This window comes from Schistocerca cancellata, chromosome 3 (genome assembly GCF_023864275.1).
Source record: "Schistocerca cancellata isolate TAMUIC-IGC-003103 chromosome 3, iqSchCanc2.1, whole genome shotgun sequence".
NCBI lineage: Eukaryota > Metazoa > Arthropoda > Insecta > Orthoptera > Acrididae > Schistocerca > Schistocerca cancellata.
Window position 1 is genome coordinate 389,194,393 of NC_064628.1, and position 27,833 is coordinate 389,222,225.

Sequence of the window (27,833 nt, forward strand, 5' to 3'; positions counted from 1 at the left end):
CCTTGAAATGGACCTGTGTGGAGGTCGCGATTTGATGATGTGGAATGGGATTATGATTGGTTCTCGTACCCCTGCATGTCTTTGACAGAGGAACTGTAACAGATCAGGTGTATCGGGGCATCATTTTGCATCAGTCCATCTTTTCAAGGCTGCAGTGGGTCCCACCTTCCTCCTGATGGATGATAACGCATGGCCCCACTGAGCTGTCATCGTGAAGGAGTAGCTTAAATCAGAAGATATCAGGTGAACGAAGTGGCCTGCCTGTCCTCCAGATCTAAACCCCATCGAGCACGTCTGGGATACTCTTGGTCGATGTATCACTGCACGTCTTCAAACCCCTAGGACACTTCAAAAGCTGGTGCAAGAATGGGAGACTATACCCTAGCAGCTGCTCGACCACCTGTTCCAGACTATGCCAACCCATTGTGCGGTTTGTGGTTGTGTGCATGGTGATCATATCCCATATTGATGTCGGGATACATGCGCAGGAAACAATGGCGTTTTGTAGCACATGTGTTTTGGGACAGTTTTCTCAACTTATCACCAATACCGTTGACTTACAGATCTGTGTTGTGTGTGTTCCCTATGTGCCTATGCTATTAACGCCAGTTTTGTGTAGTGCCACGTTGTGTGGCACCATATTCTGCAATTATCCTTAATTTATGAGCATGAGTGTAGTTATGTTAAACATCTCCTCTGAAACCACTGGGCTGATTTGATGGAAACTTAACACATATCTCTTACTGTCTGGAAAGAATGGGAATGGTGGTAACAACTACCTGCCTATCAAAGGAGTAATGGTGGGGCTGAAAAAAAATTTAGGGAATGATGTGCAAATATCCAGATTTGAATCCAGAACAAATGCATTTAATGACTTGTAACAACTTCACAAATAATTTTAAACCTGGATGAATTTTTTTCTCACTGGCAACCCCCTCAGTATATGCAAGGAGAAAACTTTATCACTTACTGCATTTTTGCTGTCAGTGCAGTAAATCATGCATAACATCATGATGCTAGAAATTCTTACTTCTTTGTTACTAATTCTATTTGCAACTCATTTAACAGACAGTTACCACATATGTAGCTGAATGTACCTACAAAATTATATCATTGTATGGCACTTAGGTCACAAGTTGTGAGGGAAGGAGCAGACGGGTAGAGAGAGAGGTAGAAGGAAGTGAGCAAAGAGAGGGAGTGGTGGGACGAGATGGACAGAGAGTGGGAGGGGTGGAGGAGGCAGATAGAGGAAAATGGAGAGAAGGGGGTGAACAGAGAGGGGGCAGAGAAGTTGGACAGAGAGAGGGGAAACGAAGAGATGGACTAATAAAATTGAAATAAATACATACCAGGGGACCATCAGGTATTACGTAAGTCGAAAAAAGGACAACCATTACTGTGCTTCAATTTTTCTTTGGTCTAAGAGCGATAATTACCATGTATAACTGTTTCTCCAGCTTCCCAATTTTGTGAAGTACTTGATAGAAATTACTTTATTATTACTTTCCAGAGAAAATTTTGCTTCTCCCAACTGCTTCTGTTATTGACTGATTTCAACTTGGTAACTTGTAGCACTTATATAACTAAGGAATATACGTACCCAATATAAAAACGAATTATCCCATTACCATAATAGCATGATCATCGACTTGACGATAATGTCTCACATAAATGAGTTAGGTACTTCAGTAGATAGTTACATTATTTTTCCTATGTGGACAACAGGAGAAGAAAAACTGCGTGGACGAATATATACAATGTTAAAACTAAATTGTTGGACCTAGTTACCGAAAGCAGACGTATAGACAACCTATTGTTCTCAAAAGAAACCCAGGAACAGTATAACAGCGTATGCTGTTGCTTAAAGAACTGCTGAGATTACTCTTACAGTGTAAAATTTTTCATACTATAATTTTTATTTACTTAATCACTGTAGAATATCTAGGCTTTTCTACAATTTGCTATTTATGATTGATACAATATAGAAAATAATCTTTTTTAATGCATTTTACCGGTACTTGCAAAGTATACTCTGGATTTGCTGTAATCAGGACTTCCTTGTGTGACGCTTAATTGTGGTTTCTGCGCTATCGTAACGATGCGCGAGAGCTGAATGTTTAAGTATAATAAATTCGGCTCATTCCTTACGTCTGGCTATTCGGTATAACGTACTGTGAGTCACAGAATGTGATTTTCCGTTATCATTGAACCACGTTCGCCTGTAATAGAGGTGGCCATGATTGAACGCAGAGACCCAGAGAGATGGTTGATGTAAAGTCTCTGACAAGTCCGTGTTTTTACCGGTTTGTTGTAACCCGCATACCTTATATCTTTGAGCGTAAGTGGAGGGTGGGTCGAGCATTGAATAAAATGAGAGTTGTGTTGATGTAATTTTTTTTTTTTTTTTTTTTTAGTTCTGCAGGCTGCTTTCTGCCAGACACAAGTAATGAATTAAGCTCACATTATTAATCGATATCAACAATCTATATTTGATGTCACTTTTATATAAAGACAATGGTTACAGTGACAGCAGTAGGACTCAGACAACGAATGTAGGCGTTCCACAGCATGTTATTAGTACCAATAGGCCAACCAGCCGTAGGAGGCGACGGTACTATTCCGACAAATCGTTTGCCTTACAATAATAGACAAAGGAAGCCCAGTTCTGACAGTGACAGTACGTCAACAGCTGACAATTCTGACGGACCAGGAGCAGACGAATATAAGTTCGTGGAAACCTCTCATTCTCAAGAGGTATAACCATTTGATTATACTTATTTATTGAAAGCATGCAGCGATTTTGTTTCTTATGGTGGAGTGACGTTTGTAATTGTGTCTAGGTACTTCTTGGTTTAAATGATTTAAGGAATGAGGGATATTTCTGCGACGTTAGCCTTTCAGTTGATGGTGTAAAGTTCCCAGCGCACAGAAATGTTTTGGCGTCGTTCAGTCCGTATTTTAAGGTAAGCCGGCGTAACTTGTAGTTTGTATAAATAAGATTAGAAAATTTTATAATAATAACCTACAGTAGTGTCTGTACACGTTGTTTGTTACTAGTTTGCAGTCGTATTGCGAACTTCTTGTACCTGAGATGACAACATCTTCCTTGTTTTTTCTCCCTTTATAACTTGCGTAGTTGTTTATTGGGCAGAATTGGCAGCCACTGATAACTATTATCAATGGATTCGATGTTAAGAAAGTAAAAATCTTTTTCCATAGATTAGATTAATTTTAATGGTGAAGGTAATCACGTAGTACACAAATGGTACATTGTGATACAGGGTAAGTAAGTGTGTAATAAAATTTAACATTGCGCTAAGTAGTTGTAAATATAGTATACATTGCACATCAGGAAAGAGAATATATTGCAAAAGCAGAAAGACCATAAAGGCATCTGTACAAGTGGATTGGTATTTATATTACAGTAACATTTACGTGGTAAATCATTTAAGCTACCTAAGAGCCAGTAATGTTTATATAGTATATAGCCAAGGCACAGATACAAGTATTTAGTGTACTTTCTGAAGGAACTAATGCTAGCTATAAAAGACATGGCATGAATGAAAAATATAACATTTTTGCTAATAAAGTGCTTACCTTATTCGAACACTGCTTTCCCCCAAAACTTACCAAGGTTAGAGCAAAGTCTACAAAGAAGCCATGGATTACTCGAGGAATAGGGGTATCTTGTAAAACCAAAAGAAAACTGTATCTGTCAATCCGAAACATTTCCAATGTTGATGCTATAGCACATTATAAGAAATACTGCAAAATATTAAAGACTGTAATACAGATGTCAAAGCAAATATATTACAAGGAAAAGATAGTCATATCAGATAACAAAATAAAGACAATATGGGATATAGTGAAGGAGGAGACCGGTAGAACCAGACATGAAGAGGAACAAATAGCATTAAGAGTAAATGATGCATTGGTGACAGATGTGTATAGTGTTGCAGAACTTTTTAACAAACATTTTATAACTGTTACTGAAAAGATGGGGTTGTCAGGTTCGGTAGATGCTGCTATGGATTACCTTAGACCAGACATTTCAAGTAACTTCCATAATATGAATTTGACCCTCACTACCCCAACAGAAATAATGTCCATCATAAAATCTTTAAAATCAAAAACATCTAGTGGGTATGATGAAATATCAACAAAGTTAAAGAATGTGATTCTGAGCTAAGTAACATATTAAGCTATCTGTGTAACCAGTCGTTTATCAGTGGAATATTTCCTGAATGGCTGAAATATGCTGAAGTTAAGCCACTGTTTAAGAAGGGAGATAAAGAAGTAGCATCAAATTTCCGTCCAATTTCACTGTTGCCAGCATTCTCAAAAATTTTCGAAAAAGTAATGTACAGTCGTCTGTATAACCATCTTATCTCAAATAACATACTGTCAAAGTCACAGTTTGGATTTCTAAAAGGTTCTGATATTGAGAAGGCTATCTACACTTACAGTGAAAATGTACTTAATTCATTAGACAAAAAATTGCAGGCAACTGGTATATTTTGTGATCTGTCAAAGGCATTTGACTGTGTAAATCACAATATCCTTTTAAGTAAACTAGAATATTGTAGTGTAACAGGAAATGCTGCAAAATGGTTCAAATCTTATATCTCTGGCAGGAAACAAAGGGTGTTATTAGGAAAGAGACATGTATCAAGTTATCAGGCATCATCCAACTGGGAGCTAATTACATGTGGGGTCCCACATGGTTCCATTTTGGGGCCCTTACTTTTCCTTGTGTGTATCAATGACCTTTCATCAGTAACATTACCAGATGCCAAGTTTGTTTTGTTTGCCGATGATACAAACATTGCAATAAATAGCAAATCAAGTGTAGTCTTAGAAAGATCAGCCAATAAAATATTTGTGGACATTAATCACTGGTTCCTAGCCAATTCTTTGTCACTAAACTTTGAAAAAACACACTACATGCAGTTCAGAACTTGTAAGGGGTGTCCCAAGAGTATATGTCTAACATACAATGACAAGAAGATAGAAGAAGTGGACAGTGTTAAATTCTTGGGATTACAGCTTGATAATAAATTCAACTGGGAGGAGCACACCACAGAACTGCTGAAGCGTCTTAACAAATCTCTGTTTGCAATGCGAATTTTGTCAGACATAGGGGATATAAAAATGAAAAATCTGGCATACTATGCTTACTTTCATTCCATAATGTCATATGGGATTATTTTTTGGGGTAATTCATCAAGCCAAGCTAAAGTTTTCCGGGCACAAAAACGTGCAGTAAGAATTATATGTGGTGTGAACTCAAGAACATCCTGCAGAAGCCTGTTTAGGGAACTAGGGATACTAACTACAGCTTCCCAATATATTTTTTCCTTAATGGAATTTGTCATTAAAAATATATCACTTTTTCAAACCAACAGCTCAATTCATGGAATCAATACTAGAAATAAGAATAATCTTCACAAGGATTTAAAGTCACTTAGTCTTGTACAAAAAGGTGTGCATTATTCAGGAACACACATTTTCAATAACTTGCCAGCAGCCATAAAAAGCTTAACAACCAATGAAATTCAGTTTAAGAGAAGCCTAAAGGATTTATTGGTGGCCAACTCCTTCTACTCCATTGATGAATTTCTTAGTAAAACCAACTGATTTGTATATAAGTAAAACATAACTTCTGCACAATTTCAGTGCAGTAATGTGTTCACTGAAAATTTGTGTGTGTGTGTGTGTGTGTGTGTGTGTGTGTGTAAGTATAATCTAACTTCTGCACCATTTCAGTGCAGTAATGTGTTCATTGTAAATAAGTATTTCAGTAGCTGTATTACATGTTTATTACCTTATAAATAAATAAAAAAACTTTTTTATTTTAAATTCAGTGCATTAGTATTTGTAAAATGACTACTAGTGTTCATTAAAATATGACGATCATTCCACTTGGGACCTGTGGAATGGTACATTAGCTTATTTGTTTTAGTTGTAAATATTTGTCATGTATTGTTGTTTTTCTGACATGTTCCACATCCTGGAGGACCTCCTCACTACGGATCAATTGGAATGAAAGTAAATCTAATCTAATCTAATCAAAGTGGAAAGTCAAATATCCCTCAGAAGATGGCTTGAGGCTTGGCAGGTCATTTATTGATTTAATTTCTAGGCGAGCTTAATATAAATAATGTTCTCGTAATCTAGGGTCCCTTTAAAAAAAAAAAAATTAGGTTAAGCATTCAGTGCCTATGCATAAAAATATTATGTTTCCTTGTTGTTGTCTGTGTGTGTGTGGGGGGGGGGGGGGGGAGGGGGTGAATATTTTCATTTTATTAGATTAGATTTTTCCACTCCATATTTCTTTAACATAAAGTTATCATACAGTGCAAATAGATACATGGAAGTGAGAGGATATCCACATTTTTAAAGAGTGGTCTATAAGCTGTGTGTGAGTAAATATAGGCAAGTACCATAAAATATTTGATACTTTGTTTTAGTAATCTGATTAATGTGTTCTTGTTTCATGTTAGTAGTTTACACAGAAGGGTATGTCTCAACCCAGACTTCAAAAGCTTTCTTTCTCTCTCTGCAGTTGGGTGTCCAGGATTGTTGGGAGGATGTAGAAGGTTGGTGTGCAGAGTGTCGTAGGGGTGAGGAGGAAGCAGATTCAGGGGGTGTTATGGGAAGGGCCTAAGGCTTTCAGCTGGGATTGGAGGCTATGTTGGACATCTGGGATGGGATCGCTCTGGCAAAGTTTGTAGGTGGAGTCAAACAATTGGCAGAGGCCTTTCTCCAGGTAGTCACTGAGATTCAGCACAACATTTGTCTGCAGGTTCGATCATTAGGTCATGATCCGTTTAGAGGCTGTGTGTGGCTGTCCTTTCTTCTGGTGAAAGGTTGGTGTTCTTAGGAAACGATCTGAGGAAGGATGGTGAGACCAGTTTGGAATTCCTGGAAGGTGACCAGCGTTTGGTTAAGTGGACCCCCCCCCCCCCCCCCCCTACACACACACAATGTGCTAGAAAATATTACGTGTCTTGTTGCTAATATATTGGAGTTTGACTAAATTAGAAACTTCGTTGAGCAACTCTTACTCCATTAAGAATATCTTCACAAAAACTCTTAAAATTGTTTAGGATTATTTTACAATTAATATTAGTATCGTGACATAATAATATTTCATAATTTTAAGCCATTTCATTGTATTGTGCTTAAATGATCCTAAGTTTTCTTTCCACATCCCGGAAACTACTCTCTGCAGGACCCATGGAACATGATTCATGTAGTGTAATGCAAAGGTAGGCCCAGTGCAAGAGATGGTATTGATTCCATTTTAATAAGTGGAAGATGAACTAGTTTGGTGAACAAATTAAGTTTTGCATTTAGTCCACATGAAATGTGTGGAGTAGATTTTTCCTTCTTGTATTGTTGATGTACTATTGAGAGATTTATTTATGCAGGCTATGTTTACCACAACACTGGCAGAGTCAAAGCAGTCTGTTGTGGTGGTGAATGGTGTGGAGCCATCCACAATGGCACTGCTGCTGGACTACGCATACACTAGTTCTGTCACAGTCACACGCAACAACGTCCAGTCTCTGCTCGCCGCTGCCAACTTGCTCCAGGTCCTCCCAGTCCGTGACGCTGCATGTCAGTATCTTGAAAGCCACATGGACACAACGAACTGTGTAGGAATACACTGCTTTGCAGAAACTCATGCATGCACAGAGCTGCAGGAAAAAGCTTACAACTATACGCTCAAGTAAGTGCTGTGGATTCCCTCAAAGCCAGTTTAGTGTTTCAGTGGGAAACGTGAAAGTTAAATTGCATGTCAGAGATATTAAATTATATGCTGCCATTTGTTCTACTGCTCTCTTCCACGAATTGCTGTGAAGTGTGCAGTGGATTTTTTTTTTTTTAATTGTATCATGTATTAAATTGTTTTTCTCATTTTGTTCATGGATGGAGTTGGGGGCAGACTGACTGCTTTTGTGATTCTACAAACTGGATTAAGTCCAGTGGTATATAGCATCCCCTTTCGATGCAGTCCCAGAATGATTTCCATGGGAGTTGATGGCAAATTGACTGTTTACCGATTACCTTTATTAATATCTACATTATGTGCTAGCAAAGCATAGATTCAGTAAGAGAACTTTTCGATAGTGTTTATTGTAATTAAATTGCATATTATTAACTCATATCCTATTTTGCTGGTGTTAATAAACTCACTCTCTCTCTCTCTCTCTCTCTCTCTCTCTCTCTCTCTCTCTCTCTCTCTGCTCCTCCCCTCCTTCCATCCCTTTTCTTTCTCTTTATTTTAATTTTTAGTAAGTTCCCAGACAAAACAGTACATAAAATAAGGGGAGGGCAACAACTTACCTACAGCAGATCAATGCATGTTGCAAGTTAACATGTAACAGAAAACAGCATTCACACTAGCTCTTTTTCCATCAATAAATAGCGCGCACACACACACACACACACACACACACACACACACACACACACACTGGCCTTGCTGTGTTTGCTGTTACATGTTACCATGCAGCACATGCTAATATGCTTTAGGTACGTGTTTGCCTTTCCCTTATTTTATGTAATCTTTTTCATTTTAATTGCGATACAGCTATGTTCATTGTGCTTATTTGTCACTATTTTGTATTCATTTTTCACTATTGATTTAGTATTTCAGAGGAATGACAGCTCGTCCTTCTTACTGGACTTCATTACCTTTGTTAATATTTCATAGTTTCTAACGAATACCTTTCTATTCTTTCATGTATGAGCCTCTTCACAAAACTACTCCCGTTGTTCATGCTTATGACTAATTATTTTTCAGCTATTTTGAGAGGAATAGTTGTGATGTAGTATTCATTGTAATTTTGTGTATGCCAATATACTTATCCTGTAATGTTATTTGTGAGAAATCAGTTGGTTACAAATTAACTGTTGTACACAAGCCAACAATAAAAGATATAAAAATAAATTTCTTTTTTAATGGTGAAAAGTTCATAGACAGGGATTGTTTTTGTAGTACTTATTTAGTTATAAACTGATTTTACTCGTAAGAAATAACTGTCAGGCACATCTAATATACTTTCGCAAATATCTTAGTATGTAAGCATTGTTGTTTTCATTTCTCTTTATCCAGCTTTTCAATAAAGAGGGAGGAGGTTGTGGGATAATATGTCGACACTGTAATTCTTACCTCCTCCACTCTTTGATTTGGTATTTTTGTGTATTTACACCATTCCACTATAATTCAAGAATGAGCTGTTAATAAGTAATTAAAAATTTAGGTGCAACGTACTTTGAAACATAATGCTAATTGATACACTGAAGAGCTGTCAGTGTGACACTGCTTGACAACTGTTAGACTCTGTGCAGTGTATGATTTGGGTTTTTGAGGTTCGATGATTTCATAAGCTAAAAACTGACTTTCAACACAATATGTATTGGTGGAATAATGAAAGTCTATTTTCCACCTTAACTCTTTTGCTGTTACGTGTATTGCACGCCAGTTATTACTTTTTCTTTTATCACTGTCATTTGCCAGCATGAGATGCATGGCAGCATTCCCACAGGCTTTATTGTTTAAAGGGATGATTATCTTTCATAAAGAGACTACTTGGCAAAAAGTTTGCCCTTGTTATTGATTTTGTGTGAAATATTTGAAATCGAGAAGAAACTTGAATAGTAATACCATAGTCTTTTATATTCTCATAGAGAATTTTGTTATCGAAGTTTATGGAATGGCATTGGAGGTTTCCGCAATCTTTAGAGGGATCATCTTCTTTGCTTGTGTGGTCACCACCACTCTAGATTAACTTGAACTTACTTCAGTTTCAGTTGGAAATTGGTTCTGGGAATTTTGTTGCCAACAGTTAATTTATAAAATAATTCTTTCTTCAGGGGCAGATAGATCCACCTCTTCTTGTTCTTCTTCCATGAAGTCCTATGTAGTGCCATGGATTGCATTTTCTTCTCCTACCAAAACCTTGTTATCCTTTCTACTCCCCTCCCCCCCCCCCCCTCCTCCATCTCTCCCTCTTTACCTATATCTTTTCTGTTGTGAAGTAACATATTTCTTGGTATCTACTTGCTTCTCGTTTTACATCCCTTGCATGTTGATAGCTAATTCTGATGAATCCTTCTTGAGTTCAACGTTCTTAGTTTGTATGTTTCCTCTTGATCTACCCATTGTTTAACACACACTTTCAGTTACTCCATCCACATTCAGCCGCATAACAAGCCTCACATATCTTTCCCTTTTCAGTCTGATTTCTCCTAGTGTTGTCCTCGTGCTCCTGTACAGTTCTTCCCTAGGTCTTCGCATCCATCCGTCACCTCCTGTTTCAGGGCACAGTATTTTCCTCAGAATTTTCGTAGGTGTTCTGCACCATGTCATTTTATTGTTGTAGGCCCAGTCACACACAACACTGTATTCCTCACCATTGACTTGCAATATTGAATATTTGTGTGAGTAGATACTTGTATGTTCATTTTACTCTATAAATCACTGTTGACTTCATTTTGGTCCTTTGTATTAATGACTAATTGTCTTTCTACCTGTTATATATTCTCACAGGCATTCAAATTTATCTACTTTTGCAGTGTGCCTTGTGGTGTTGATCAATCCACAGTAGTATTCTGTCTTTGCCTTCTGTAGGCAATCCTCGGTCTCACCATTTCGGCAATCTTTCTTAGGTTGTAGAGTTGTTTGTTTGTGTCTTGTGCTGTCTCACTGTTATTTTGTCCACTAGGGTTAGGCAGCCCACTTTGGAGCCCTGTTGTCCATATTTTTTCCCCACATCTCTCTTTGTGGTATTCTCATTTCCTTGTTTGTTGCTCTCCACTCTCGGGCAGTTTTTATGAATTACCCTTGTCTTTATATCTGTCAAGATTTTTATTATTAGTTTTCATGTGTAGCCCTATGTTCTTCAGGGTCATCCCAAGTGTGTTTTGACAGTGATGTATGCCTTCATGTAGTGCGTGAAGCTTACTATTTGTTGTCTGTCTTGTCTTGAAGGCCTGTGTGTTTCGAGTTGTTTCGGGGTAAAGATCCATTCTATGCATCTTCTGCTAATCCTAAAGTTGGCTTGATAGTCTCTAGCTGTACTTTGTTTGTTCTTTTTCTCTTTCTCAGGAGGAGATGTAACAGCACCTTATAGCAGGCCTCTAGTAGCGATATTCTTCTGTAGTTGTTTGCGTCCTCTTGTCCACCTTGAATGCACTTGCACTGTCGTTGCTTCTTTGGATCATGCTACTAACTTCTTTGTTCCCCCAAATTAGGCAGATAACCTCATCTCAGATGTCATTCCATCTTATTCTGTGGCCTCTCTTTAGGTCTATTATGGCCTATACAACTTCATCCCAGATTAGATGATGTGCCTTTCTCTCTCTCCCTCTCTCTCTCTCTCTCTCTCTCTCTCTCTCTCTCTCTCTCTCTGCTGTATCCAGCTACAGTTCCAGTAGTCTCTAGGTGGTTCACAATTAAACAGTATGTGAAAGTGCTCTGCAAGTCTACAGTTCTCCTATTCACATTTCTTACATACAGTTAGTTCTCTGTCCTGTATCCTGTCAGTTTTATAAGATTCCTCCCAAAAATCATGTTACTTTTTAAAAGTTTCCTTCAATCTTGTCCATTTCCTGCTTCACCCACTTCGTTGTGGTCCATCTTATTGTTGTCACTGCATCCTTCCTCACTCCTAGGAAAATGCCTATTTTTTCCATAATTGCCTGTGATTTGTACCTGTTTCCTTGCAATCCTTGTTAAGTTTTTCTTCGGCTATTGAACTTGAAATTTTAAGAGTTTTGTCACGTAATTCCAAGAATTTGTTGTCTTTGGTGCTGCACTTCGGTTTCTTATATAACTTTACATCTAAATTTATGTATACACTCTGCAAATCACTGTGAAGTGTATGTCTGAGGGTATGTTCCAGTTATTAGGATTTTCTCTCTTTCTATTCACACAAGGATTGCGGAAAGAATGATTGCTTAAATGCCTCTGTGTGTAATTAATAATGTTTCTGTCATCCCTAAGGGAGCAATATGTAGGAGCTTGCACGGAGGTGACAAGTCATGGGACACCTCTTTTTGTGCGGCATAATGCAGCAGCAGTTCAACATGGTGTCGACTCAGAAAGTTGTTGGAAGTCCCATTCAGAAATATTGAGCCATGCTACCTCTATTGCCATCTGTAATTGCGAATACGTTGCCGGTGCAGAATGTTGTGCATGAACTGACCTCAGTGATGCTCCATAAATAGTTGATAGGATTCTTGTTGGGCGATCTGGGTGGCCAGATCATTTGCTCAAATTGTCAAGAATGTTATTCTAACCAATCACAAACAATTGTGGTCTCATAAAAATTCTATGATTGTGCAAACTAGAAGTCCATGAATGGCTGCAAATGGTCTCCATGTAGCCAAACATAACGATTTCCAGTCAGTTGGACCAGGAGACCCAGTCCATCCCATATAAACATTGCCCCCATCATTATGGAGCCACCACCAGCATGCACAGTGCCTTGTTGACAACTTGGTAGGGTTCAAATGTGGCAGAGGACCCATCAGCTGTTACCGGCTGAAAACTGGACTCATCTGACCAGGCCACAGTTTTCCAATCATCTAATGTCCAACTGAACGGTCACAAACTCGGGAGAGGCACTGCAGGCAATCTCGTGCTGTTAGCAAAGGCAGTCGTGTCGGCTGTCTTGTTACCCCAACCGAGTGATGCCAAATTTCACAGCACTGTCTTAACAGATATGTTCATATGTCCCACATTGATTTCTGTGGTTGGTTCACACAGTGTTGGTTGTCTGTTAGCATTGAGAGCTCTGTGCAAATGCTGGTGCTTTGGTCTTTGTCGGCCACTGCGTTGTCCGTAATGAGTGGTAATGCCTGAAATTTGTTGTTCTCAGCACACTCTTAACTATGTGAATCATGAAATATTGAATTCCCTAATGATTTTTGAAACAGAATGTCCCAAGTTTACTAGCCTCAACTACCATTCTGTGTTCAAAATCTGTTAATTCGCATCATGTGTCCATGATCATGTTGAACACCTTTCACATGAATCTACTGAGTACAAATGACAGCTTTGCCAATGCACTGCCATTTTATACCTTGTGTACATGTACTACCACCATTTGCATATGTGCATATCACTATCCCATGATTTTTGTCATGTCCGTGCTGCTTCGTAGATTAATCACTTAAATATGTATGTAGTTCCAACATTTTGATGGGAAAGCACCGTCAACTTAGATTTCATAATATATTATTTAAAATTTTTGTCAAAGTTACATGTGATTTATACTGGTGACTAGTTTCTAATGTAGCTGTTCATTTTCAACCCAGATCTGCACTGAAGTGCTTGTCAAAGTAAAACCTTGCTAACATACTTCGGTAACATAACATAATCTTATGACAGATAGTGTGGTAAACACTGCAGCTTGATACTTTGTGCACTGTTTCACCTGTTGAAAGTATCATGGTGTAATATGTTTATCACAATATCTGTTGTAAGACTGTGTTGTTACCAAAGTATGTCAGTGAGGTTTTACTTAGATAAGAATTTCAGTGCACGTCTGATTTAAAAAGAAATGGCTACATTCAAAACTAATTACCAGCATAAAGTACTACACACAACTGTGACAGAAATTTTAAATAAAGAGTTACCATCACTTAAAGTTGGTTCTAGAAACTTTCTTAGTAGGTTTTCACAGGATAGTTTACATCTATCTTCAAGATTCTGCCAGTTCAGTTCTTTTAGCAGCTTCATGAGACTCTTTCACAAGTCAAACAAACCTATGACCATCTGTGCCACTGCTCTTTGTATATGTTCAGTATCCCCTGTTAGTCCTGTTTGGTACAGGTCCCTGGATCTAGGATGGGTCGCGCCAGTGTTTTGTGTGCAGTCTCCTTTGTAGATTCATTGCATTTTCCTAGTATTCTACCAATAAACCACAGTCTGCCACCTTCCTTACCTACATCTGAGGCTATATGATTGTCCCATTTCATAACCCCCAAATTGTTACACACAGGTATTTATATTAATTAACCAATTCAAACAGTGATTCTTTGATATTATATCTATAGGATACGACATTTTTTTTAATTATGTGAACTGTACAGTTTTACGTTTCCAAACATTTGAAGTAAGTTGTCTGTCTTGGCACCACTTTGAAATCTTATTAGGATCTGACTGAATATTTCTGTGGCTTCTCACCGACAATACTCAGTTGTAGATAACTGAACTATATGTGAAAAGTCTGAGGTTACTGTTAATATTGCAAGTGAGGTCATAAATATACAACACTGACAGGAAGGGTCCCAACACAATTCCCTGGGGTGCACCCAAAATTGCTTCAACACCTGTCAATTTTTCTCCATTCAAGATGACATGCTGAATCCTCTGCACCAAAAAATCATCAGTCCAGTCCCAAATCTGAGTTGATACCCCATATGAACTCGTACCAGTAATAAACATATGTGATACTGAGTCAAATGTACTATGGAAATCAAGCACTGCATCTGTCTGACTGCCTAGGTCCATGATTTTCAGTATGTCATGTGAAAAAAATACAAGTTGGGTTTACACGATCTGTGTTCCCAGAATCCATGCAGATTAGTGTAGAGTAGATAATGTTGTCCAAGATTATACAACAGATGAAAATCAGTGAGATAGGCTTGTAGTTTTGTGGATCACTTCTGCTACCCTTCTTTTAGACAGGTGTGACCTTTGCTTTTTCCAACTGGGTACAGTCCTTTGTTTGAAGGATGTGGAAAAGGTTATAATTAGAGTGGCTAATTCAGCTGCAGATTTGGTATAGAATCTGATAAGGATCCCATCAGACCATGAAGCTTCATTCAATTTTAACGATTTCAGCTGTTCCCCAATGCCACTGATGCTAATATCTATTTCACTCATTTCTTCTGTGGTATGAGAATTAAATTGGAACAGTTCTCTTGGGTTTACCTTTGTAAAGGAACATTTAAAAACAGAGTTAAGCATTTCTGTTTCTACTTTGCTCCCACAATTTCAGTTCCTTTCTACTCTGTGACTGCACACAAACTTTGATACCATAACAGCCTTTACAAATGACCGGAATTTCTTTATGCTGTAACTGAATCTTTGTGTTTTGTGAGAGATCCTTGGATGATATTTTGCTGGTAGTCACTGAAAGCTTCATGCATTGCTCTCTTGATAGCTAAACTTGTTTCATTCAACATCTCTCTTTCTACAGTCTTCTACTTTGCATAGTTTGTTTGCTTAGGAATTTCTTTACAGTGACTGTGTACCAAGGAGGATCTCTCTCATCATGAACTGTCATACTGGGTACATACATATCCAGTGCATGGTCATCTATTCTTTTAAACTTGAGCCGTACTTCCTTTACGTGCTCCTGTCTTGAGCTAAAAGTTCCAAGTTCCTCATTGAGGTATGGCACCACAGTTTCTTTATGTAGTTTATGAAACACACAAATCTTTGTACTTTCTGTAGCTATTCTTTGTGTTTTGGTAATCATAGTTGCTACAACTGCCCCATAGCCACTGGTACTAGCTTCAATGTGGATGTCTATTAGCTGCCATTAGGTTTAATATATTTCCTTCATGAGTGGGGTTTTGAGCTATCTGTTCTAAGTAGTTTCCAGAGAAGATATTTAGTATCATTTCATCAGATTTCTTCTCGTGCCCATCACTAATTGTAATTATCACTATTGATTGTTCGATGATTAAAGTCCCCTCTAGTGATTGTAGCATGGTTTGGGAACTAATGTACAAGCAAATGGAGGTTTTCGGTATAAAGTTTTTGGCTACATCAGGAGTTGAGTCTGGTGGTAGATGGAAAAAGCCAATTATAATTTTACTCCCTCCCCCACCATCCTTCATATTGGGTCTTGCTCAATCAATCTTGCATGTAGCTTCAATTGTATTTTTATATGTTTATCTACTGTGACAAATACACAATCTGATTCCCAGTAGCCAATCCTTTTGTAACACACTTAAATTTTCCCTAAAACTCTCACTGCTGTCAACTCTGGATTTCAACAAGCTTCTGCACCTAGTATTATGTGAGCATCATTGCCTTTTAGGAGTTTAAAATCCTGACGCTTTATTGCAATTAGTTTGACACTTAACCACTAGGATTTTAATATTCTCTCCAGTGTGGGGCATTTCTTTGGTTCTTACAGTTATACTTCTGGGTTTCCAACAGCTGTCATAATCTGGACTGGGTGGAGAGTCACATAATCTAAAAAACCTTCGTGTGCACCCTCACAGTCAGCTCACGTACCATTATGTTTGCTGAGCAGCAGTAGTTTGACGCATGACGTGTAATTGGTATCAGAATTTCTCATTTTTTCACACTATTAGAGAACCCGCAGCCTGTCTGTGAATTTGTTATGTTCTACCAATATTTGATTTTAGATTCATTTTTTGACATCTATTTCCAGCGTTCTTGATGTTGCCACAAGTACTTGCAAAATAATTGTATGTGGCAAGTCTGTTGCCTTAATATGGCTGTGGTTGTAGTAATGTACTTGCAATAACTTTTAAAAATATGCCCAGTTGTTGGCTTTTTAAAATATCCATTTTGCAGAACATTCAGCACGTGAACTTATTGAAAAGTCTTCGTTGTGGAAGGAACACTTATTTCATATGCTGTCTCCTTAAAGGGAAGCAAATCAAACATTAAGCTATGCTTTATCCTTTCAATAATGAAGGCTTTCCGATACATCAATACTCATAAGCTGAAATGTACTTCAGAATGGATATTTTAAACACCCAACAACTGGACATATTTTATACAGTCTCTATTTGGGTTTTCCCATGTTCTAGAAAAATGCATCATTTTTAGAACCAGTAAAAGTATGTCTCAAAGAAATGATTTAGAGAGAGACAGGGGTACATAAAGTAGATATGTAAACCAGTATTCATAACATTTTTTGTCTTCTTTCCCTTAATGCAGGAACACCGAGCTAAAAGCACATATAACTCCTTGAACCTTGTCATCTTATCCACTATACAAGTAAGCTTGGATGTTAGTATTCTCACTAGTGCATCTATGATTACAGTACTTTCTTCAGACATGCCATTAAAATTTTTGGAAAAAAGAACAACTGAAAAAAGTCTGTAGCTATAAATTCATTAGTGTATGTCATTTGAAGTCCAATAGATTTACATCAGGTTTTCTTTCATGTAAATTTGTTGTCACTAAAGCCTCTCCATCTGGTATGCATCTAAAATGAGACTTTCATCTGTTTCTCTTTTGATCAGTAATTTAATGAGTCTCACGAGAGTGGAGGATTTGCTTCACAAAATGAAAATGTACTGTAATAACTTGTTTCTATGTGTACAAGTTTGATTTCAAATACAATAAAAAAATCTTCTAAATCAGAATGGTTCTCTTGTACATACCTGAATGCACATGCACACTGTTGAAACTGTGCTACAGTATTGTTCTCAGTACATCGTAGTTCAGAGTCTTTATTAGATGGTAGAGCTCATGTGCCTGCCAACCGGAGCACTTAGAGCATTCTCATTGCCATTTCTTGACTGTGAAGCATGATGCTGCTGTCTTTGTGCATCATAGGTGCAAGAAAATAATTTAATTGGGTAAAAAATCTACTCACGAAGTGGCAGAAGAACACACCCTAAAGACTGTTGGGATTGGCAAGCTTTTGGAGCCAGTGGCTCCTTCGGGGAGAAGAGTTGAAGGGGAAGGAAGAAGGGGGACTGTAAAGGTCTAGGAAAAGGGGTAGATCTTGGGAAAGTCGTCCAGGTCAGGGGAGACTTAACGTATGGAATGAAAAGGATAAGTTCTTCATAGTCAGGTATGAGTGATTGTACGTATTGTCATTAAATTTTTGTTGGCAGAGACAGACAAAGAAACAAGTGTGCTTGAGAGAGTTGCAGTAACTGTTAGCTATTATAACCATACAGTAAAGAGAATTAAGAATTTGGGGGTGGGGGGAGGCATAGCTAAAAGTACTTCTCATGGACTCGATACTTTAGGTAGGAGACTGAGAAAGGAGAAGAAAATTTTATATTTAGTTAATATTGATGAACAGGTTTTCAAGGGACTGGCACACAGTTTCTATGCGACATGTTCTTCATTTTACATTGTGAGTGTCATAATAAAGGATGTTGTTTGCTATGCTACTTTTTGAGATTTCTTTCTGGGTGCCCATAGTTGGGTTAGTTTTGCTTTGGTTGAGCCTTTGTGTATGTGATTTTTTTACTCTGGTGAGAAACAAGGTAGTTGAAACATCTATATTCATTGAATAATAGGTTGTACAGACATACCCTGTTAATGTAGTCGTTTACAGACTCTCTAGCTATAGCTTAAGTTATGAGAGATGAGTTTATGCATAGGCTTCAGCTGCAACCTGGGCCTCCCCTACTGTGTGGTGGCTGTTCTCAGTGACATCCCCCACCACTACCATTGTTCCTTTTCCTGCTGCATTGTCTGTGTAAGAATGCACCAAGTTATTCTAGCGGAAGTAATTGATATGATCCACTGACAAGTTATCTCGACTTTAGCACCAGTGGCACAATTTGGTTGACAGATGGTCTCATTTATATATATATATATATATATATATATATATATATATATATATAAAATAGAGGGAAACATTCCACGTGGGAAAAATATATTTAAAAAGAAAGATGATGAGACTTACCCAACAAAAGCGCTGGCAGGTCGATAGACACACAAATAAACACAAACATACACACAAAACTCTAGCTTTCGCAACCAACGGTTGCCTCGTCAGGAAAGAGGGAAGGAGAAGGAAAGACAAAAGGATATGGGTTTTAAGGGAGAGGGTAAGGAGTCATTCCAATCCCGGGAGCGGAAAGACTTACCTTAGGGGGAAAAAAGGACAGGTATACACTCGCACACACACACATATCCATCCATACATACAAGACACAATGTCTGCTTGTGTCTTGTATGTATGGATGGATATGTGTGTGTGTGCGAGTGTATACCTGTCCTTTTTTCCCCCTAAGGTAAGTCTTTCCGCTCCCGGGATTGGAATGACTCCTTACCCTCTCCCTTAAAACCCATATCCTTTTGTCTTTCCTTCTCCTTCCCTCTTTCCTGACGAGGCAACCGTTGGTTGCGAAAGCTAGAGTTTTGTGTGTATGTTTGTGTTTATTTGTGTGTCTATCGACCTGCCAGCGCTTTTGTTGGGTAAGTCTATATATATATATATATATATATATATATATATATATATAATAGAGGGAAACATTCCACGTGGGAAAAATATATTTAAAAAGAAAGAAGATGAGACTTACCAAACAAAAGCGCTGGCAGGTCGATAGACACACAAACATACACACAAAAATCTAGCTTTCGCAACCAACGGTTGCCTCATCAGGAAAGAGGGAAGGAGAAGGAAAGACAAAAGGATATGGGTTTTAAGGGAGAGGGTAAGGAGTCATTCCAGTCCCGGGAGCGGAAAGACTTACCTTAGGGGGAAAAAAGGACGGGTATACACTCGCGCGCACACACACACATATCCATCCACACATATACAGACACAAGCAGACATATTTGGTCTTTAAATATGTCTGCTTGTGTCTGTATATGTGTGGATGGATATGTGTGTGTGTGCGCGAGTGTATACCCGTCCTTTTTTCCCCCAAAGGTAAGTCTTTCCGCTCCCGGAACTGGAATGACTCCTTACCCTCTCCCTTAAAACCCACATCCTTTCGTCTTTCCCTCTCCTTCCCTCTTTCCTGATGAGGCAACAGTTTGTTGCGAAAGCTTGAATTTTGTGTGTATGTATGTGTTCGTTTGTGTGTCTGTCGACCTGCCAGCACTTTCATTTGGTAAGTCACATCATCTTTGTTTTTAGGTATATTTTTCCTTCGTGGAATGTTTCCTTATAATAGAGGGAAACATTCCACGTGGGAAAAATATATTTAAAAAGAAAGATGATGAGACTTACCAAACAAAAGCGCTGGCAGGTCGATAGACACACAAACATACACACAAAATTCTAGCTTTCGCAACCAACGGTTGCCTCGTCAGGAAAGAGGGAAGGAGAAGGAAAGACAAAAGGATATGGGTTTTAAGGGAGAGGGTAAGGAGTCATTCCAATCCCGGGAGCGGAAAGACTTACCTTAGGGGGAAAAAAGGACAGGTATACACTCGCGCACACACACACACATATCCATCCACACATACACAGACACAAGCAGACATTTGTAAAGGCAAAGAGTTTGGGCAGAGATGTCAGTCGGGACGGAAGTACAGAGGCAAAGATGATGTTGAAAGACAGGTGAGGTATGAGCGGCGGCAGATTGAAATTAGAAATTAGCGGAGATTGAGGCCTGGCGGATAGCGAGAAGAGAGGATATGCTGAAGGGCAAGTTCCCATCTCCGGAGTTCTGACAGGTTGGTGTTAGTGGGAAGTATCCAGATAACCCGGACGGTGTAACACTGGGCCAAGATGTGCTGGCCGTGCACCAAGGCATGTTTAGCCACAGGGTGATCCTCATTACCAACAAACACTGTCTGCCTGTGTCCATTCATGCGAATGGACAGTTTGTTGCTGGTCATTCCCACATAGAACGCTTCACAGTGTAGGCAGGTCAGTTGGTAAATCACGTGGGTGCTTTCACACGTGGCTCTGCCTTTGATCGTGTACACCTTCCAGGTTACAGGACTGGAGTAGGTGGTGGTGGGAGGGTGCATGGGACAGGTTTTACACCGGGGGCGGTTACAGGGGTAGGAGCCAGAGGGTAGGGAAGGTGGTTTGGGGATTTCATAGGGATGAACCAAGCGGTTACGAAGGTTAGGTGGACGGCGGAAAGACACTCTTGGTGGAGTGGGGAGGATTTCATGAAGGATGGATCTCATTTCAGGGCAGGATTTGAGGAAGTCAAATCCTCCCTACTACCACCGGGAGTCCGCTTCCGTCAACTGCTCCATTCTCTTTCCTTCCGCTTTCCTAAAACCTTCTCGACAACTTGGGGTACAGCACCGCCTTGGCTCCGTTCCCAGATCTGCCTGCTCCGTGACCTTTGTCGATTTCCCAAGGATGGTACCCCTTCACTTGTTTATCATCGGGCATTTGCTGCTCTATGTGCACAAATGACGGAAGCCACATTTATTTACACCGATGGCTCGAAAACATCGTTAGGTGTAGGGAGTGCCTATGTTGTTGGCGACACCCCAAATCACTTTCGGCTTCCCGACCAGTGTTCAGTCTATACTGTGGAGCTTTACGCTGTTCTCCAGGCTGTCCACTACATCCGCCGCCATCAGCGGATACAGTACGTTATCTGCTCCGATTCTCTCAGCTCTCTCCTCAGTCTCCAAGCTCTTTACCCTGTGCACCCTCTGGTCCACCGGATTCAGGACTGTCTGTGCTTGCTCCACCCGGGGGGTGTCTCGGTGGCGTTTCTCTGGCTCCCGGGACACGTTGGTATCTGCGGAAATGAGGCGGCCGATATTGCAGCCAAGGCTGCAGTCTCTCTTCTTCGGCCAGCAATTCAATCGATTCCCGTCGCCAATCTCCGGAGCATTTTATTTCGTCGTGTTGTTCATTTATGGCGCGCGCACTGGTCGACACTTCCCCAAAATAAATTGCGGGACGTAAAAACTCTTCCTTGTGCTTGGACCTCTTCCTCCCGAACGCATCGTCGGGAGGAGGTAATTTTAACTAGACTCCGGATAGGGCACTGTCTTTTTAGCCATCGACATCTTTTAAGCGGCGATCCTCCCCCACTCTGTCCCCACTGCTCTCAGTTGTGGACGGTAAGACACCTTTTAATTGAGTGCCCCTATTTTACTCCGTTACGGGCCCGTCTACAGCTGTCGCCTGATATATCGTCAATTTTAGCAGATGACACGTGATCGGCCGATCGCGTTCTAGAGTTCATTCGTGCCAGTGAAATGACGTCAGTCATTTGAAGATTTTTTTTTTTTTTTTTTTTTTTTTTTTTTTTTTTTTTTTTTTTTTTTTTTTGGGGGGGGGGGGGGGGGACAACCAACCCCCTTCTGTAGTGAATTTTTAAGCCTTCCTTCTGCTTTTAGTTTCTCCAATTTTATGACTTTCGTTCCCATTGCTGCTAGTTTCCGTTTTCGTTTTTTTACTGTTTCCTAAGTCACAGACCGGGCGCTAATGACCTTAGCAGTTTTGCGCCCTAAAACCATAACAAAAAAAAATACACAGACACAAGCAGACATTTGTAAAGGCAAAGAGTTTCGGCAGAGATGTCAGTCGAGGCAGAAGTACAGAGGCAAAGATGTTGTTGAAAGACAGGTGAGGTATGAGTCGCGGCAACTTGAAATTAGCGGAGGTTGAGGCCTGGCGGATAATGAGAAGAGAGGATATACTGAAGGGCAAGTTCCCATCTCTGGAGTTCTGACAGGTTGGTGTTAGTTGGAAGTATCCAGATAACCCGGACGGTGTAACACTGGGCCAAGATGTGCTGGCCGTGCACCAAGGCATGTTTAGCCACAGGGTGATCCTCATTACCAACAAACACTGTCTGCCTGTGTCCATTCATGCGAATGGACAGTTTGTTGCTGGTCATTCCCACATAGAACGCTTCACAGTGTAGGCAGGTCAGTTGGTAAATCACGTGGGTGCTTTCACACGTGGCTCTGCCTTTGATCGTGTACACCTTCCGGGTTACAGGACTGGAATAGGTGGTGGTGGGAGGGTGCAGGAGACAGGTTTTACACCGGGGGCGGTTACAAGGGTAGGAGCCAGAGGATAGGGAAGGTGGTTTGGGGATTTCATAGGGATGAACTAAGAGGTTACGAAGGTTAGGTGGACGGCGGAAAGACACTCTAGGTGGAGTGGGGAGGATTTCCCACGTGGAATGTTTCCCTCTATAAAGGCAAAGAGTTTCGGCAGAGATGTCAGTCGAGGCAGAAGTACAGAGGTGTATAATCTCTGTGTGTGTGTGTGTGTGTGTGTGTGTGTGTGTGTGTGTGTGTGTGTTTGTTTGTTTTACGAAATTTCCATCGGTTGAATTTTGCCTGTGGTATACCTTCCATGGGATGGTATTCCTTGTCTTGTTTCTTAATAAGAAGAGAAGTAATTGTCTGTGTCATAGATTCAGCATCTAGGGCTCAGTTGTGCTCCTCCTTTTTGTCTGTTTCTAATGAAAAAATAATTGTGTTTTGTTGGTAAAAGACTCAACATTTAAAAATAGAAGTAGGAAAGAGTTACTAGCAGACTGAAGCTTTTTAGTTGTACAATGAAATTGGTATGACCCCCAGTTAGTTTCATGGGAAAAGTAAGAGTCTGTGTGCAAGCCGACCTCTACATAAATATTCTGCAAATCACAGTGAAGTCAGGTCATAATCAGGTGGTAAGTTTTAATCTCTGTGCCAAGTAACATATATTATTTCAATGTACTCACCGGCTCACAGATCTATGCAAAATTTTGTGTATCTGTACGGGGAATGCTGCATAACAGAAAACTGAAAGCGAGGCAGTATTACCTCTACTCAATGTTGATACTGATCTCTGCTTACTCTTCTTGACTATCAAGGCACTGGCAAAAGATTGTAACAACAGTCATGTCCCCTATTACTCAGGAAAGCCAAAAGAGGTGGTATGAGGAGGGGAGGAATATTGTGAACGTTGGTATTCTACGTAAACATTCATTTATTTCACATGAATAATCATTCCTGAAAAATGCTTGATACTGTCTACTTAGTTGGACTTTTAAGAATGGTAGATTACTTGGATCTCATTAAAATGGGGTACGGGCTATAACTTACCAGTACGAATATTGTTTGAGAAAGTACTTGTGCCACTGTTTTATGAGAGGGATCCCTTATGCCATCTTAGCGTATCATTGAGCGTGGAAATTGTGACCTGTAAGGGGCATGACTGCAAAACAATTTCTTACCTGTTAGCAGCATGTTCAGATCATGCCCCACCTGAATGGTGAGCTGTGGGGAGTTGACAGTGGAGTTCGGTATTGTGGCGTGGGAGACTTCATTTGTTAATGATTGGCTCTGTTCTTCCCTCCCGGTGCTTGGCTCTAGTACTAAGTAAACTTTTCAGCCCTTTGTTGATTTTACATTCCTTTCTGTATCATATTTTCCTGTGTTTAATCATAGGTCCAAAATCTCTTCCTAGTGGAGGAAATCGTTTACAGCAATACTTCGTTGTACATCATGGTCGTACTGGTACAGAAGAGAAATAGGTGGCACTGACTGGGTACAAGGTGAACTCATCCTTTCCTACAGGTGTATAGGCAGAGCAACTACATGTTATCTTTACCTCCAGCTTGTATCATTCCACCAGGGGCCTGCAGAAAAAGGTCCAATATGCTAAGCTGTCCTGCAGATTGCCACATTGTCTCTTTATTCATTAAGCCCATCCTTCCAAATGGGACAATGAAAGTTTGTCAGTGGGTTTTATCCATCAACATGGTTATCTTTGTGAGGATTTCAATTAACCTTTCATGTTAGCTTCATATTTTAATCACTTGTTCTTTAAGGTATATGGCTCAAAGGTTAACTACTTAAGTGTTGGACTAAACATAGAGACATTTGATCCTTAGTCAATCCTAGTACTTTTTCCTGGCTTATGTCATTCACCTGTGGCAGCAATTTGTTAATGTGATAAAGGCCAAATAGCATCAGGGTTTAGAATCCATGTGCACTTAGAATGGGCTGTGTCAGTCAATTCAAAGTTCAGCTGAAGACAAAAGTATACCACCTCCTCCAAAAGGACCATGCCTAGCAAAGGACCGTAATGTTCAAACCAACCTCTGGATCGAGGACAACATTACTTGGTATAAAGTTAATCACAGTTTGAGTGTAAACATGGATGTTAGATAGGTTTGATGCACACTAGAGAGTGTATGATTAATTCTGAGTGTAACACCACAGCTATATTTGAGGAAAGTTGTCTGAATGTTTTTACTTCTGTAGAATGAATATGTGACTTTCCTGGGCTTCATGGTAAAACATTGTGTCGAGTTTGGTGTTAAGGCTTCAAGAAAATGTGAATACTGTAGTAATAATTTAATATGTTCTTCCTGACAGAAATTTTCGTGAGGTCAGTCGTAGTGAAGAATTTCTAAACCTCTCTGCAGCAAAACTGGTGGAATTTGTGAGCAGTGACAACCTTGAAGTGGAGGGAGAAGACACTGTGTTCCAGGCGATCATGCGGTGGTTCAACCATAGTCCAGAGCTCAGGAGACAGGAGTTTCATAAGGTCTGTAATGCTCTGAAATATTTATCCAGAAATTATATAATTCTGTTTGCAAAACAAATAACTCTGGTACATAGCACTTGCGTGTGATCCATGAAACTTGTACTATTTACTTTTACACAACATTTGTAATATGCTTTGGGTCTTCACAAAGCTGTAATGGCTTTTATTGACAATTGGTAGATACTGCAGTTAAAGGTCTGTCTCACAACTTGTGCTGTACAGTATTAGGAATGCAACTCCATTTGGTTCTATGATAATTTATTAGACAAGAGTATGCGTGCCCACCCACCCACTCACACACACTCACACCCACACCCACCTTTTGTTAAATGTAATATGTGAGTTTTCCTCTCCTGTGCCAAATTCCTCATTCCAGAGAAGCTCTTACATCCAGTGCCCTCATTTATTTGTTGGAAATATTCCAGTCTCTGTTACCATCTGCAACTCCCTTGATGCAAGGCATGTCTCGTTACTCCAGCCCTTCTTGTCAATGTTATTGACACGTTCCTCCTCTTGTCGATCTGCAGAGAACCACCTCATTTCTTATCAGCCCACCTAATTTTTGAATACCCTTCCATAACACCACATCTCTATAACTGATTCTCTTTTCCAGTGTCCTGTACATAAACATGTTAAGTAGTGAGACAATTTGCTGTTTTCCGTTGCTTTCTATCTGCATTGTATGTTCACCTCTTCTCAATACTTTATGCAGGACGGAATACGGTGGTTGTGGCGGAAGTAATGCATCTGTTTGTAACACCGTTTGGGGCGGAGCTTGGCCTGCTGCAGAACATACATATGGTATGTGGCAGTGGTACAGCAAAATACTCCGCCAGCAGTCTTAGTGCTTACAAAGCTGTTCTGTTTGCCAAGTGATCCAAGGATAAAACAAATTGTTCCGTCCTGTTTCAGCATGTCTGCTTGAACACTAAATTATTATTGGCCTTTATTACCATATACAGTATGTCCCAAACCTTTAGAGTCAAAATTATCTATATTAGAGGATCCTAAACAGAGTGCTTTGAGATAAGAGACTAATGGTCAAAAATGAATATTTAGTTTCTTATTGATATAAACAGCTTGCACTTTATAGCAACAACTAAAGCTCATACCAACTGTTGACTGTGATGACCATCAGTTTTAACGTATGTATTACTACATAATCCATCAGTGGGACTGGACACTGGATTCAAAATGATTTGGTTCCATTGCTAGCAAATATTGTTCACGAGAATGTTGTAATTGCTGCTCCACCAGCGTTCTCTGTACTGCACCCTAGGAAGTGTGTATTTCAAGGAAAAGTTGACAGCTGTTTATTGATGAATATTACCCCACACAGTACTATACTTCTTCTCAAATTTTACTGTATTAACAGCTCCATTTCTAATTTCAATGATAAATTTCTTACATTTTGGATAACTCCTGTTACAAAACATTTCTCTGTTAAAGATTGATTAGATGTCTGTGCACTGCATACACTGCACAACACGTTAAATGTGTGTCTAAAAGTCCCTGTGCCCAGTAACACCCTATCTTTGATAAGCAGTCACAAAATATAAACAATGGTAAACTCTAATATGGACACATTAGATGGACATGTAATTTGTTTTAAATGGCACTTGTTTTTTTAATAAGCATTTGACACACACACACACACACACACACACACACACACACACACACACACACACACAGCTTAATCACTAAAGATGTCAGTGTTAAGCTGAGCATATTACATTGCATGTGTCGTCTACGATGTATGTTGAAGTAAAGGAATGGTATCTGTATAGACATTGATGCTTACTGGCTATTCACCATATGGTGGAGATGTTGACTTGCAGACACACAACAAAAGGACTGCTGCACAAGTAAACTTTTGGCCAGAAGGTCTTCTTCTGAATTAAACACCACACACACTGAGATGGCTGCTGAGGCCAGACTGGGAGCAACTGTACATAATGGAAGAAGCAATCTTGGGTGTTAGGCGGATGGGGAGGGATACTGTATTTACTCGAATCTAAGCTGCACTCTAATCTAAGCCGCACCTGAAAAATGAGACTCGAAATCAAGGAAAAAAAATTTCCCGAATCTAAGCCGCACCTGAAATGAGACTCGAAATTCAAGAGGAGAGAAAAGTTTTAGGCCGCACCTCCAAATCGAAACAAAGTTGGTCCATTTTAATATGAGATACAATTTAGGTCGAATGAATGACGATACAACTACAGTAGTTTGGTTCGAGTCGTAAGCTTAGCAGTTAAGCTTTACAAGGTAGCCATTGCTATGCGATAGGCGCTCCGTCCATATTGATATGGGTACCCTTCCTTTTTCACGTGCTTCATCTGGTTTGAATTGATTGCTTATTTTTCTTTGATATGATAAGTGCCATTTTCTTTGTTATAGGTGTTAACGTCACTCTAAGCTGAAAATGCATTACTGTACTGTGTCGTGCATTGTTTGTCGTATTCTGATAGTGCGTGTTCACGGCCTGTCGCCGCTCGCGGCATGGCTTGCTTTTCTGCGCACTACCGCGGCTTAAAAGAGAGAGAGGAATTGTCTCATTAGCGAAACAATGGCAAGAGACTGCTATTTATTGTTACTTACACTGCTGCTTTCTTTGATAATGATCAACAAGAACTAAATAATAGA

The 27,833-nt window shown here is 39.6% G+C and overlaps 1 protein-coding gene across 1 annotated transcript in view; it reads left to right on the forward strand.

The window, feature by feature from the left end:
* The first annotated feature begins 2,393 nt into the window (after positions 1–2,393).
* Positions 2,394–27,833, forward strand: part of LOC126175107 (kelch-like protein 12) — a 75,377-nt gene continuing 49,937 nt past the window's right edge. The window contains exons 1-5 of the mRNA XM_049921661.1: positions 2,394–2,443; positions 2,525–2,754; positions 2,841–2,963; positions 7,434–7,735; positions 25,016–25,187. Coding sequence (XP_049777618.1) covers positions 2,569–2,754; positions 2,841–2,963; positions 7,434–7,735; positions 25,016–25,187 — 783 coding nt within the window. The 5' untranslated portion in view covers positions 2,394–2,443; positions 2,525–2,568. The remainder of the gene's footprint in view (positions 2,444–2,524; positions 2,755–2,840; positions 2,964–7,433; positions 7,736–25,015; positions 25,188–27,833) is intronic.